The sequence below is a fragment of the Nerophis ophidion genome, linkage group LG04, assembly GCF_033978795.1.
Source record: "Nerophis ophidion isolate RoL-2023_Sa linkage group LG04, RoL_Noph_v1.0, whole genome shotgun sequence".
Classification (NCBI taxonomy): domain Eukaryota; kingdom Metazoa; phylum Chordata; class Actinopteri; order Syngnathiformes; family Syngnathidae; genus Nerophis; species Nerophis ophidion.
In genome coordinates this window covers 42,793,612-42,807,856 of record NC_084614.1, presented here as the reverse complement: position 1 = coordinate 42,807,856, position 14,245 = coordinate 42,793,612, and the positions used below count along the sequence as shown (strand labels likewise).

At 42.1% G+C, this 14,245-nt stretch overlaps 1 protein-coding gene across 2 annotated transcripts in view; it reads left to right on the top strand.

Annotated features, from left to right (window-relative positions):
- Nucleotides 1-1,242: 1,242 nt before the first annotated feature.
- hlcs (holocarboxylase synthetase (biotin-(proprionyl-CoA-carboxylase (ATP-hydrolysing)) ligase)) overlaps nt 1,243-14,245 on the top strand; it is a 44,093-nt gene continuing 31,090 nt past the window's right edge. Inside the window, exons 1-3 of one of the 2 annotated variants that reach the window (XM_061898094.1) lie at nt 1,243-1,605; nt 2,544-2,675; nt 13,035-13,197. In XM_061898094.1, the coding sequence (XP_061754078.1) occupies nt 1,378-1,605; nt 2,544-2,675; nt 13,035-13,197 (523 nt within the window). In that variant the 5' untranslated portion in view covers nt 1,243-1,377. The remainder of the gene's footprint in view (nt 1,606-2,543; nt 2,676-13,034; nt 13,198-14,245) is intronic. The other variant, XM_061898095.1, reaches the window with a different exon arrangement.

Genomic DNA, 14,245 nt, shown 5'->3' with positions numbered 1-14,245 from the left:
CAAAAACTGTGAAAAGAAATGCAACAATGCAAAATTCAGTGTTGACAGCCAGATTTTTTTGTTGACATGTTCCATAAATATTGATGTTAAATAATTCTTTTTTGTGAAGAAATGTTTAGAATTGAGTTCATGAATCCAGATGGATCTCTATTACAGTGGTTCTCAAATGGCGGTACGCGTACCCCTGGGGGTACTTGAAGGTATGTCAAGGGGTACGTGAGATTTTTTTTAAATATTCTAAAAATAACAATTCAAAAATCCTTTATGTATTTATTGGGTAAATACTTTGACAAAATATGAATGTAAGTTCAAAAACTGTGAAAAGAAATGCGACAATGCAATATTCAGTGTTGACAGCTAGATTTTTTGTGGACATGTTCCATAAATATTGATGTTAAAGAATTATTTTTTTGTGAATACATTTTTAGAATTAAGTTCATGAATCCAGAAGGATCTCTATTACAATACCCAAAGAGGGCACTTTAAGTTTATGATTTCTTCTATGTGTATAAATCTTTATTTATAATTGAATCACTTGTTTATTTTTCAACAAGTTTTTAGTTATTTTTATATATTTTTTTTCCAAATAGTGCAAGAAAGACTACTACAAATTAGCAATATTTTGCACTGTAATGCAATTTAATAAATCCGAAACTGATGACATAGTGCTGTATTTGACTTCTTTATCTCTTTTTTTTCAACTAAAAATGCTTTGCTCTGATTAGGGGGTACTTGAATAAAAAAAAATGTTCACAGGGGGTACATCACTGAAAAAAGGTTGAGAACCACTGCATTAGACATCCATCCATTTTCTACCGCTTATTCCCTTTTTGGGTCACGGGGGGCGCTGGCGCCTATCTCAGCTACAATCGGGCGAAAGGCGGGGTACACCCTGGACAAGTCGCCACCTCATCACAGGGCCAACACAGATAGACTGACAACATTCACACTCACATTCACACACTAGGGCCAATTTAGTGTTGGCAATCAACCTATCCCCAGGTGCATGTCTTTGGAAGTGGGAGGAAGCTGGAGTACCCGGAGGGAACCCACGCATTCACGGGGAGAACATGCAAACTCCACACAGAAAAATCCCGAGCCTGGGATTGAACTCAAGACCTTCGTATTGTGAAGCACATGCACTAACCCCTGTACCACCGTGAAGCCCCCACTGCTTTAGACAACCAGTAAATTGAGGTTTAATCCCGGTCCACCCTCCTTACCGGAGGTGGCGGTAATGCGCACCAACCGCCTTTTAACATCGGCGATGAAGAAAATGAAGTGAAACCGGTCTCAAAATGCGCTGTTTGCCTTTTAAGTGTTTAGTTTGGTGCCGTGGCGCTTAACTAAACCATGGAACTTTTGGAGTAGGCTCTTATGATGTTTATAACATTGTGTTACATGTATTTGTGGGTGCGCTTCCACAAATGCTATTCAGTGCTGATTCGCAGCAGACTGTCAGCAGCGAAGAGCGACACAGGCTTGAGCTTCATTTGCTCAGCTTCGCCCAACTCTGTGCCTCCACGCCGACTAAGTCCTCTGTCTCCCGGGGACAACATATTTCTGCAACTGGGAGACAAAGCAGTCACTCTAACTGAACTTCAGGTAGGCTTCTCAAACTGATCTTTATTTCCATTCAGGGAAGCTCCTCAATTATCTTCAGCTCCTAATAGGATTTATTATACATGTAAAATGTCCCCCATGTTGTCTATGTTATGGATTGGTATATTTGTTTTAGACACACATTAGGAAACAAAATATACAGGTGAGCATTACCAGATAGGTAAAACTTATTTTCAGTACCAGTTCCTTGACATTAGGGATTGTTTGGACCTCATACAAGTGGAATCTTCCATGCTGTTTCTGTATTTTTTGTTGTTGTTTTTCTTTATAAATCCTTATTTATAATGTTCAATATTTACGAACAAACATATGAACAACAACAGTACAATACAGTGTCAGGGGGTTGGAAACTCAATTAAACAACTGCAGTAGAATGCAATATATATGTGTATGTATGTACAGTGGGGCAAAAAAGTATTTAGTCAGCCGCCGATTGTGCAAGTTCTCCCACTTAAAATGATGACAGAGGTCTGTAATTTTCATCATAGGTACACTTCAACTGTGCGAGACAGATTGTGAAAAAAAAATCCAGGAATTCACATTGTAGGAATATATATATATATATATATATATATATAAACACACACTTTTATATATATATATATATATATATATATATATATATATATATATAGATATATAGATATATAGATGGATAGATAGATAGATAGATAGATAGATAGATAGATAGATGTGTGTCCCCCCACGGCCCCAAAAGGGACACGTGGTAGAAAATGGATATGTATGTATGTATGTGCGTGGAGCAATGTGTAAAGTCATAAGCTCACACAAGCTCTGTAAATAGTCCAACTTTGGAGCACAGCATCACACTTATCACAGCTTTTTGGTTGTTAGAGGTAGAGAGCGTTTTAAAATGAAGTTCCAATTCATGCTGGTTCTGTGTTGTGTACTACTACTAGGTATGCGATGACCTCATCAAATGGACTGCGTTACCGGGAGCCTCTGTCGTTTGTGGTCAAGACTGTGAGAATATTTCCTTCGTCATAGAAGCTGCTGGACACAATGGTGACCATGACGCATCAAACAAGAAAGTAGGCACATCTTACTCTCCAACAATTACAATTTTATTCGCTGTTTTTATGGGAGAATGTTTTTGTAATTACATCATCAAGACATCCCTCGCCACAATGCACTTTGTTTTTCATTTTTAAAGGATAATGTACATATTTTTTGCTTGAATCAAGTCTTATTTATGTCTCATATGTATTACAATACAGTATTTTACTTATTTTCTCTTATATTGTGGCGAACGCTAAAAACATTCAACACCGGGTTATGGGTGACGATGCCAATAACACGGCAGCTAATCTTGTTGCTTTCTTTATTGGGCTGATCAAGTTGACCAACTTTTGGCAGAACAGCTTTTTTGATGTACTTCATCTTCAACTCCTGCCTTATCAATAGCACATCTCCACAATGGTGAGCCTTTGATGTAAGTTCCTCAAAATACCAATGCTAACAAGACTGCTCAGCCATCAACCAGCAGCTATCCAGGCAATGCTAAATTTCAACTCTGTTAATGCACTTCATCTTCGACATGACATGACCAACGTGAACCGTTGGCCTAAGCCAGTCCTCCCCATTTATTTTCTGTTACGCCTCCCCTAAAAAGAATAAATATTTTGCGCCCCCGCCCCCACTTTCCACCATTAATTAGAATAGTATATTTTGTCGATGACATTGCACCGTACTCCCCCGGGGGGCTCACCCCACTGTTTTAGAAAGACTGGCCTTAGCACTGGGGAATGACACTGCACACACGATATGGTATCAACAGCATAATATTTGATTACTTTACTCCCTGTGTTTCAGCACATGGAGGCCTAGTTCTAATTTAGAGGACTGACCCAGGATGTGATGAAGTATTTATAATGATAATAATAGTGGATTACAACATTCAGACATTCATTCACTTGGGCCATTTTAGTGTTGCCAATAAACCTATCCCCAGGTGCATGTCTTTGGGGGTGGGAGGAAGCCGGAGTACCCGGAGGGTACCCACACAGTCATGGGAGATGTCTATCTGTGTTGGCCCTGAGATGAGGTGGCGACTTGTCCAGGGTGTACACTGCCTTCTGCCCGTCTGCAGCTGAGATAGGCTCCAGCACCCCCCGCCGCCCTGTAAGGAAAAAAGCGGTAGGCAATGGATGGATGGATAGATTCGTATAGCTCTTTTTTTTTATTTCCACAAAGTGGTTGTGTTGTAATGGCTAGGTAATGACCGTAGCAATGACGCTTCAAGGATCTTTTGTGCTACTTGTGAGTAATGTAATCTACAATAGAAAACACTCAAAGTAAATATAATGGGTGAAAAGAGTGTAAAGGTAAAGGTACCTATATGAGGGCAGCACGGTAATCCAGGGGTTTGTGCATGTGCCTCACAATACGAAGGTTCTGGGTTCGATCCCCGGACCTGGAGTCTTTCTGTGTGGAGTTTGCATGTTTATGACTGCGTGGGTTCCCTCCGCGTACTCCGGCTTCCTCCCACCTCTAAAGACATGGACCTGGGAATAGGTTGATTGGCAACACTAAATTGGCCCTAGTGTGTGATTGTGAGTGTGAATGTTGTTTGTCTGTCTGTGTTAGCCCTGCGATGAGGTGGCGAGTTGTCCAGGGTGTACTTCGCCTACCGCTTGAATTGCTGCTACACAAACACATTGGCTTTAGCATTAGGTTGTTAGCATTAGTGTTCTGTTCACTCGGATTGAGTTATTACAGTAATTACTACACAAATGGAGTGTCACTGACTAAATTTACAACTTGTAATAAAGTAAAGAATCATAAAATACGGGACGTGATGTTAAGACTGTCCATTGTGCCAATAGATGGTGTGCACTCACATGAGATTTGCCTTGATGTTAAGAGTGGAAACTGGACAAACCTTCGCATTCCAGCCATTTTGACTTGGGTCTGCTGCCAGCTCTGTGTATCGCAGTTTCTTCCGTTCATAGGCCTCCTCAAAAGAGTTCTCCCATTGGACTGTGAGTTCTATGATATACGCAGATCTTCGTGAATGGGACCAGAGTACCATTTTTGGCCTAAAGCTGGTGGAAGGAATCTCATGTAGAAATATGAGTTGCTGGCCAACATCTACGAGCATCTTCCAGTCCGGGGCCATGGATAGGTGCCCAATTTCTGGCTTTGTAGTAAAATTGTTGGGCTTTTCCCGTCCCTCTCGAAGGAATGTTGTATTTACTGGATTGCTCGGTCTTAGGGGTAAGGAGTTGGTTGCATTTATCTTGGTCTCAAGTGCTGCAGCCAGGCTCTTAAAGACTTGATTATGCCTGCAGGTGTAAAACTTTTACAACCAGACAGGATGTGCCTGAGAGTGTCTGGAGCTGGGCAGAGGAGAAAGTATGGCGTCACATTAGTGCCAAAAATCCAAGCACATAAAAACTGTTATCGCGCGCTGATTCTCCACTTCGTGCGAGCGCACGACATCCTTTTCCGCGCGTGTGGTGTCTTTGTGCCCAGTACATAGTTGTCAAGGAACATGTACTATTTAAATAACCATAACGGTGTGGCGCAGTGGGAGAGTGGCCGTGCGCAACCCGAGGGTCACTGGTTCAAATCCCACCTAGAACCAACCTCGTCACGTCCGTTGTGTCCTGAGCAAGACACTTCACCCTTGCTCCTGATGGGTGCTGGTTGGCGCCTTGCATGGCAGCTCCCTCCATCAGTGTGTGAATGTGTGTGTGAATGGGTAAATGTGGAAGTAGTGTCAAAGCGCTTTGAGTACCTTGAAGGTAGAAAAGCGCTATACAAGTACAACCCGTTTATCATTTATTTATAACTTGCTCAATTTTCAACTAATTTCCAAACAATTCGATTTGTTCTAATTGTCACGTTTTCATGGGGCTATCGTGGCTGAACAAGTAAGTCTTACACTATTATCTTTCAGATTTAATTTGCCTAATGTATGGAGCTAGCTTTTTTTGTTGTTTTTTAAATACCAATTTTTAACTCTGCCATCTATACTGATCTGGGCTGATATCAATCAATCAATGAATCAATGTTTATTTATATAGCCCCAAATCACAAATGTCTCAAAGGACTGCACAAATCATTACGACTACAACATCCTCGGAAGAACTCACAAAAGGGCAAGGAAAACTCACACCCAGTGGGCAGGGAGAATTCACATCCAGTGGGACGCCAGTGACAATGCTGACAATGAGAAACCTTGGAGAGGACCTGAGATGTGGGCAACCCCCCCCCTCTAGGGGACCGAAAGCAATGGATGTCGAGCGGGTCTAACATGATACTGTGAAAGTTCAATCCATAGTGGCTCCAACACAGCCGCGAGAGTTCAGTTCAAGCGGATCCAAGACAGCAGCGAGAGTCCCGTCCACAGGAGACCATCTCAAGCGGAGGCGGATCAGCAGCGTAGAGATGTCCCCAACCGATACAGGCGAGCGGTCCCTCCTGGGTCCCGACGAGCGGTCCATCCTGGGTCTCGACTCTGGACAGCCAGTACTTCATCCATGGTCATCGGACCGGACCCCCTCCACAAGGGAGGGGGGGGACATAGGAGAAAGAAAAGAAGCGGCAGATCAACTGGTCTAAAAAGGAGGTTTATTTAAAGGCTAGAGTATACAGATGAGTTTTAAGGTGAGACTTAAGCATATCTAATTTTCCATAATTTTAGTTGTTTGCAGAAACCTAAAAACATTTTATAGTAATATTAAAACCATATTCATTAATTGTAGTGATAACCTGTCATTCATTATTCTACTAAAATAGTAATTGCAATGATAACATCAATAATTAGGCCCATATGCTAATCATGTGGTCCTGATATGAAGTATGCATAGATAAGTGGGTTCGGGTAGACTCTGGTGTAAACTTAAAGTAGATAGAGGAAAGAAAATGAATAGTCCCCCATTGTGGCATACATTCAATATTTACATTTACAAATATTGAATAAATACATTTTTTTTTTAAACAGACAAGTGAGGAAAGAAAACATATTTGAAAATATAATTTCCATCATTGTCTGTCATCTGTCGACTGGTTGTATGTGTATGAAAAGAGAGAGGTAGTTAATGAAGTGTCAAGATCAATATCTCTCTTTTCATACACATACAACCAGTCGACAGATGTCAGTCAATGAGGGAAATTATATTTTCAAATTTGTTTTCTTTCCTCACTTGTCTGTTTAAAAAAATATCTTTATTTATTTAATATTTGTATGGCAGCACGTGGAGAGATGCCAGACCGAGACGGAGCGCGCGCAAAAATGCACCCGCGCGATAACAGTTTTTATGCGCTTGGATTTTTGGCACTAATGTGACGCCATAAGAAAGTTTTATCCTCCCCATACCACTGATGTAGGTTTTTTGGTGATGGAAGCACGTCATATACAGATCGTATGATGAGGCTGATTTTGTTTGCTTCCATCTGCCATAGTTCACTCCAGCTGATTTTTCTCCTTTCCAGGCCTTCCCACCGCATCCATTGTCCCTGTCTAGCATGAGTGACAGCCTTTGTACTTTTCGCAGTCTCCTCCTGCCTGCGCACCTCCTAGACCACCAGTTTCCTCCTCTCAGATGTCGTTGCCTTGGCCTAGATGGTTTGCTCCCTGACAGGCCAAAGCCTCCTCTTCCATGCTGGATATGTCCCACAATGTCTTGGTGTCTCAGGGCGGATGTAGCCTGCTCCACAGCATTGGATGGTGTCCATTTCCAACCAGTTTGTATGGGAGTTGCAGCATTGCTGACAGTATGGTCTTTGAAGTCCTTTGATGTCATCATAAGTTTTGATTTTGATCACTTGTACTCCTCTGTTAGACCTGTGAGGGGCAGTCAAGGACCCCTTTGCCACAAAGGCCGATGTTTCTTAGACATTGCGGGACACTAGGCCATTTTTTCACGTATGACGTAATGGTTCGCTCCATTTTCTTCACACTTGCTAGTGGGACCTCATACATGTTAAGTGGCCACATTACCCGTGGGAGAAGACCAAACTGTAGGTACTAAAGCTTGATCTTCTCAGGCAGTAGAGTCTTGTTGATCCTCTCTAGCCCATTGGCGATGTCCTGCTGTAACTGCTGCACTTGATCTTCATCCTTGAGGTTTGCACTGTACCATCTGCCAAGGCTTTTGACCGTTTTCTCAGACACTGTTGGTATCGAGTCATCTCAAATGCAGAACTTCACATCTTTAAGCTGTCCCTTGACTATAGAGATGCTTCGAGATTTGCTTGGCTTGATTTTCATCCTGTAGTTTTGCAAGTAGACGCCTGGTGCATGCTGCAGTTGTGGTCAGTGTGGTCATATCGTCCATGAATGCTCTGACAGGTGGGTCTTAGTTCGCTCACCGCCCACCACCCACCTCAAGGCTCTGGTGATGACTCCCATGGCCATAGTGAAGGTCAGAGGTGAGATTGTGCAGCCTGCCATTATGCCTATGTCCAGGCATTGCCATGTTGTGGTGAAGCACAGTTGAAGGTCGTAGTGATGGGTTCTGGTACATGGAAAAAGTTGAAGGATTCCCACAGGAGTTCATGTGGAACTGAGCCAAAGGCTTTGGCTAGGTCGAAGAATATGACATGGAGATCTCTTTTTTCCTTCTTAGCTGCTTGGATCTGGTACCAAATCATACTAGTATTCTCCAGGCAACCAGAGAATCCAGGGATGCCTGCTCTCTGTACATCTGTATCAATGTACTTATTCCTTACCAGGTTTGTGGACAGCCTCTGTGCAATTATTCTGAAAAAATATTTTTCCCTCAGCATTGATTGACCGAAATTGACTTATGTCAGTTGCATCCTTTTCTTTTGGAATCAGCCCACCCCCAGCTCTTCGCCATGCCTTGGGTATTATTTCCTCCCGCCACACTGTCTTCATGAGCCTCCAAAGAAAGCGCTTTTTGGTGATTTTGCGATGGCAGGTTTGAAAGCAAACTACACCTCGCAAAATTCTCTGCGCCAAGTGGGACCGGCAAGGTGGAGGCGTAGAACACAATGAAGGGGAGAAATAGATGAAGCATGCGGCAGAAGTGTGTTCACGGTACAAACCCGTTTCCATATGAGTTGGGAAACTGTGTTAGATGTCAATATAAACTTAATACAATGATTTGCTAATCCCTTTCAACACATATTCAATTGAATGCACTACAAAGACAAGATATTTGATGTTCAAACTCAAAAACTTCATTTTTTTTGCAAATAATAACTTGGAATTTCTTGGCTGCAACACGTGCCAAAGTAGATGGGGAAAGGGCATGTTCACCACTGTGTTACATCACCTTTTCTTTTAACAACACTCAATAAACATTTGGGAACTGAGGAAACTAATTGTTGAAGCTTTGTAAGTGGAATTCTTTCCCATTCTTGTTTTATGTAGAGCTTCAGTCAGTCAACATTCCGGGGTCTCCGCTGTCGTATTTTACGCTTCATAATGCGCCAGACATTTTCGATGGGAGACAGGTCTGGATTGCGGGCGGGCCAGGAAAGTACCCGCACTCTTTTTTTTTTTTTTTACGAAGCCACGCTGTTGTTACACGTGCTAAATGTGGCTTGGCATTGTCTTGCTCAAATAAGCAGGGGTGTCCATGAAAAAGACGGCGCTTAGATGGCAGCATATGTTGTTCCAAAACCTGTATGTACCTTTCAGCATTAATGTTGCCTTCACAGATGTGTAAGTTACCCATGCCCTGGGCATTAATGCACCCCGTTACCATCACAGATGCTGGCTTTTGAACTTTGCGTCGATAACAGTCTAAATGGTTCGCTTCCCCTTTGGTCCGGATGACACGATGTCGAATACTTCGAAAAAGAATTTGAAATGTGGACTCGTCAGACCACAGAACACTTTTCCACTTTGCATCAGTCCATCTTAGATGATCTCTGGCCCAGAGAAGCCGGCGGCGTTTCTGGATGTTGATATATGGCTTTCGCTTTGCATAGTAGGGCTTTAACTTGCACTTACAGATGTAGCGACAAACTGTATTTAGTGACAGTGGTTTTCCGAAGTGTTCCTGAGCCCATGTGGTTATATCCTTTAGAGATTGATGTCGGTTTTGATACAGCGATCAAAGGTCACAGTCATTCAATGTTGGTTTCCGGCCATGCCGCTTACGTGGAGTGATTTCTCCAGATTCTCTGAAACTTTTGATGATATTATGGACCGTAGATGTTGAAATCCCTAAATTTCTTGCAATTGCACTTTGAGAAACGTTGTTCTTAAAGGCCTACTGAAATGAGATTTTCTTATTTAAACGGGGATAGCAGGTCCATTCTAGGTGTCATACTTGATTTAGGATTTAGTAGAGAACATCAACGATAAAGTTCGCAACTTTTGGTTGCTAATAAAAAAGCCTTGCCTGTACCGGAAGTAGCAGACGATGTGCGCGTGACGTCACGGGTTGTAGGACTCCTCACATCCTACATTGTTTATAATCATAGCCACCAGCAGCAAGAGGGATTCGGAACGAGAAAGCGACGATTTCCCCATTAATTTGAGCGAGGATGAAATATTTTTGGATGAGGAAAGTTAGAGTGAAGCATTACAAAAAAAAAGGCGACGGCAGTAAGAGCGATTCAGATGTTATTAGACACATTTACCAGGATAATTGTGGAAAATCCCTTATCTGATTATTGTGCTACTAATGTTTTAGTGAGATTATAAAGTCATACCTGAAAGTCGGAGGGGTTTGGTGACTGCCAGTGTCTCTGCTGGAAGCCATGGAGGAGCCAATAAAGTTGCGCGCTGCCTATTTGACAACTGCTGCAGGAAGAACGACACGAGCTCTGCTGATGTTTATGGTACGAGCCGATTTATTACCACAATTTTCTCACCGAAACCTGCCGGTCGACATGTGGTAGAGATACATGTTCGCTTGACTGCTCTGTTCCATAGTAAAGCTTCACAACAAACAAAGAAACACCGGCTGTGTTTTGGTTGCTAGAGGTAGCTGCAATCCACTGCATTCCACCAACAGCATTCTTCTTTATAGTCTCCATTATTAATTGAACAAATTGCAAAATAATCAGCAACACAGATGTCCAAAATACTGTGTAATTATGTGATTAAATCGGACGACTTTTAGCCGTGAGTGGTGCTGGGATAAAATGTCCGCTCCAACATATAACGTCACAAGCACGCGTCAACATAAGCGTCAACATTCCGCGACGTTTTCAACAGGAAACTTCGCGGTAAATTTGAAATTGCAATTTAGTAAACTAAAAAGGCCGTATTGGCATGTGTTGCAATGTTAAGATTTAATCATTGATATATAAACTATCAGACTGCGTGGTCGGTAGTAGTAGGTTTCAGTAGGCCTTTAAACTGTTTGACTATTTGCTCACGCAGTTTTGACAAAGCGGTGTACCTCGCCCCACCCTTTCTTGTGAAAGACTGAGCATTTTTTGGGAAGCTGTTTTTATACCCAATCATGGCACCCACCTGTTCCCAATTAGCCTGCACACCTGTGGGATGTTCCAAATAAGTGTTTGATGAGCATTCCTCAACTTTATCAATATTTATTGCCACCTTTCCCAACTTCTTTGTTACGTGTTGCTGGCATCAAATTCTAAAATTAATGATTATTGGCAAAAAAAACATGTTTATCAGTTTGAACATCAAATATGTTGTCTTTGTAGCATATTCAACTAAATATGGGTTGAAAATGATTTGCAAATCATTGTATTCCGTTTATATTTACATCTAACACAATTTCCCAACTCATATGGAAACGGGGTTTGTAGATGAGAGGAATATTTTTTTTTTTTCAAAATCCGTCCATAACGTTTTGAGTCATGTTGCAAACAGACAAACAAACCCTGGCAAAAACATAACCACTTTGACGGGGATAATAAAGTCTGCGTACAGCAAAGTAAAGCGCGCGAGCGCAACCTTTTGTCTCGAGCGTTTTCAAGCCGCGAAGGAAAAGCGCCTGGTGGGAGCACAGACTCTGCAGAGAATAGGAGTAATATGAAAAGCTACTAGATAAACCCTCACTAGAAATATATATTTGAAACCAGCAAGGCTTAACATCAATTTGTGAGGTATTTACATTATTAAAAGTCTGGAGTAGGCTCCGTCCCCCTCAAGACCCAGAGATGGACAAGCGATAGAAAATGGATGGATGGATGTTTTAACTTTTTTGAGAAACCGCATTTTCCAAACTGATATAAAAATGTCCACTGAAGAGGACATTGCTTTTCCGAAAATATAAATTAAAAGACACAGCGTAAAGACACTCAACTGTATGTTTAAAAAAAAATGCTTTAATCAGTGGATGTTCTCGCTAGGGCTGGGCGATATATCGATATACGATATATATCGCGGGTTTGTCTCTGTGCGATATAGAAAATGACTATAGGCTTCCTCCCACTTCCAAAGACATGCACCTGGGGATAGGTTGATTGGCAACACAGAATTGGCCTTAGTGTGTGAATGTTGTCTGTCTATCTGTGTTGGCCCTGTGATGAGGTAGCGACTTGTCCAGGGTGTACACCGCCTTCCGCCCGATTGTAGCTGAGGTAGGCGCCAGTGCCCCCCGCGACCCCAAAAGGGAATAAGCGGTAGAAAATTAATGGATGTATCGTAATATTCGAGTAGACATTCTCACGCAGCTGCGGGCATTACACTCTCCTCGCTCTTTTTCTGTGTCTCCTCACAGACAAGCAGGCGCACATTCAAACGTCACTTACTGTCACGTCATACGTACACGCCCTCGCCCAGCGGAGAGGTAGTGGCGTGGCTAACATTAGCTGTGATGCTAGCGGGTTGTTGCGAGAGAAATAAGATGCGAATATGGTAACAAATGAAGGAAGAATTCATTCCCAAGAAAAATCGAACGGGGCCCATCGTCTGGCGGTGGTTTGGCTTCAAGCGGGAATATGTCGAATAGACAACTTTAATTTGTCATGTGTGGGGCACAAGCGTTGCTACCAAAAGTAGCATTTCTGCTAATATGTAGCATCATTTGAAAAGTCACCTGCTAATAACTTTAATAAATACAGTTTTGGTCAATTGACTTAGTTGTGATTTCCTTCTCTGCATGAAAGTTTAAAAGTAGCATATATTAGTGCAGTATGAACAAGAATGTTTTAATGTAGACACATAGAATCACCATACTGATGTGATTATATGCATCAAGTGTTCATTCAAGGCTAAGGCAAAATATTGTAATATACATCGTCTATCGCTATATGGCATAAAAATATCGCGGTATTACCTCCTTATACACACTATGGCATTTTTACCAATTTATTTATTTTTTGACAATAATATCATACCGTGAGAGTTTTATATTGTTACATCCCTAACTGCTATGTATAGACTCACAAAGGAAACGCATTTGAAGGTTTTAAAGTCATTTATAGATGAGTGTAAAACTACTGAATTAAACAGCCTTCATGACAGCAGATTCATTTTTCTACAGGTGTTAAACTGGTCAGACTTCTGCATACCTCTGGCTTGCAGCCCTGACAAGCCCTTCAAGGCCGTGGCTCAGGCCAGTGTCGATAATTTCAGTCGCCTTGGAGTTGCTTTTTTAGAGGATCGACTACAACTGGATAAAGGACTTGTGCCTTCAAAGATTGTCCGTAAGTACACAAATACACTGCATTTCACGAAAGTGAGTACTTGGGCTGTCCTAATATAAATAACTTTTCCTCTTTCGATACAATACCAATATTGGAGATTTGCATATTGGCCGATACCGATACATTGTTCCAATATGATACGCTTGCAGTATTTTTTTTTATTTGGAAATGTTAAAAAGGCGTGATCAAGTACAATTTCTTGATAAGAGAACAGTATTTGGTCTAGAAAATACTAACCTATTTATTATTAACTGTCTGAAATTGACTTATGGTGTCTTTACTTAAAGTGGAGTGGTAATTTTTTCGGCGACATCCACTGGCCACAATAGTTAATTTTTGTTTGTTACTGGGTACTTTCGAATACACTTCTGTCTTGGAAACTTTAGCTGTGTCCCAGTTCAGGGTCTGCATCCTTCCAAGGACCCGGTCTATGCAGCCTCAGAAGGCTGGACCTTCGGAAGCACCTCCGAAGGAGGCGTCACCCCTTGTTAAATGGGATAGTCTAGCTTGCGGAGGATACTTTCATTTGAAATTGTATTCGCTGCCGGTGCTGCTGCTGCCGGTGCTGCTGCTGCCGGTGCTGCTGCTGCCGGTGCTGCTGCTTGTGTTTGCCACCATCGTCAAAAAGATACAAGTTGAACAAAGGCACGCAAAGCATCTTGGGATTTGGGAGGCCCCAATGGATAGTCGCGATGCATCCTCCGAATACAGGGAAAAGGAGGGCGCAATCGTCGGCAGCATTTGGAGGAGCCTTCGAAATTGAATGAATTGGGACAGCCTTTGCGCAGCGTTGTGACGTAAGCGGCCTTCATATTCGCCCTTCAAAGGATGCAAACCCTGAATTGGGACACCGCTACAGTCCAGCTTGTGTGCTTAGCGGTTGTGTAGCTCCTAGCTCCTGGTAGCCTATAGCCTACCGTGTTTACCTTTTGTAAATGACTTGACTAAAACACAAGAAAGGCCGATCTTGTGTGCTTGTTGGAGGACATTTAGATGTTAACTGGCTGTTTAGCTTTGCACAAATAATATGAGCACTTTTATTGTAAAT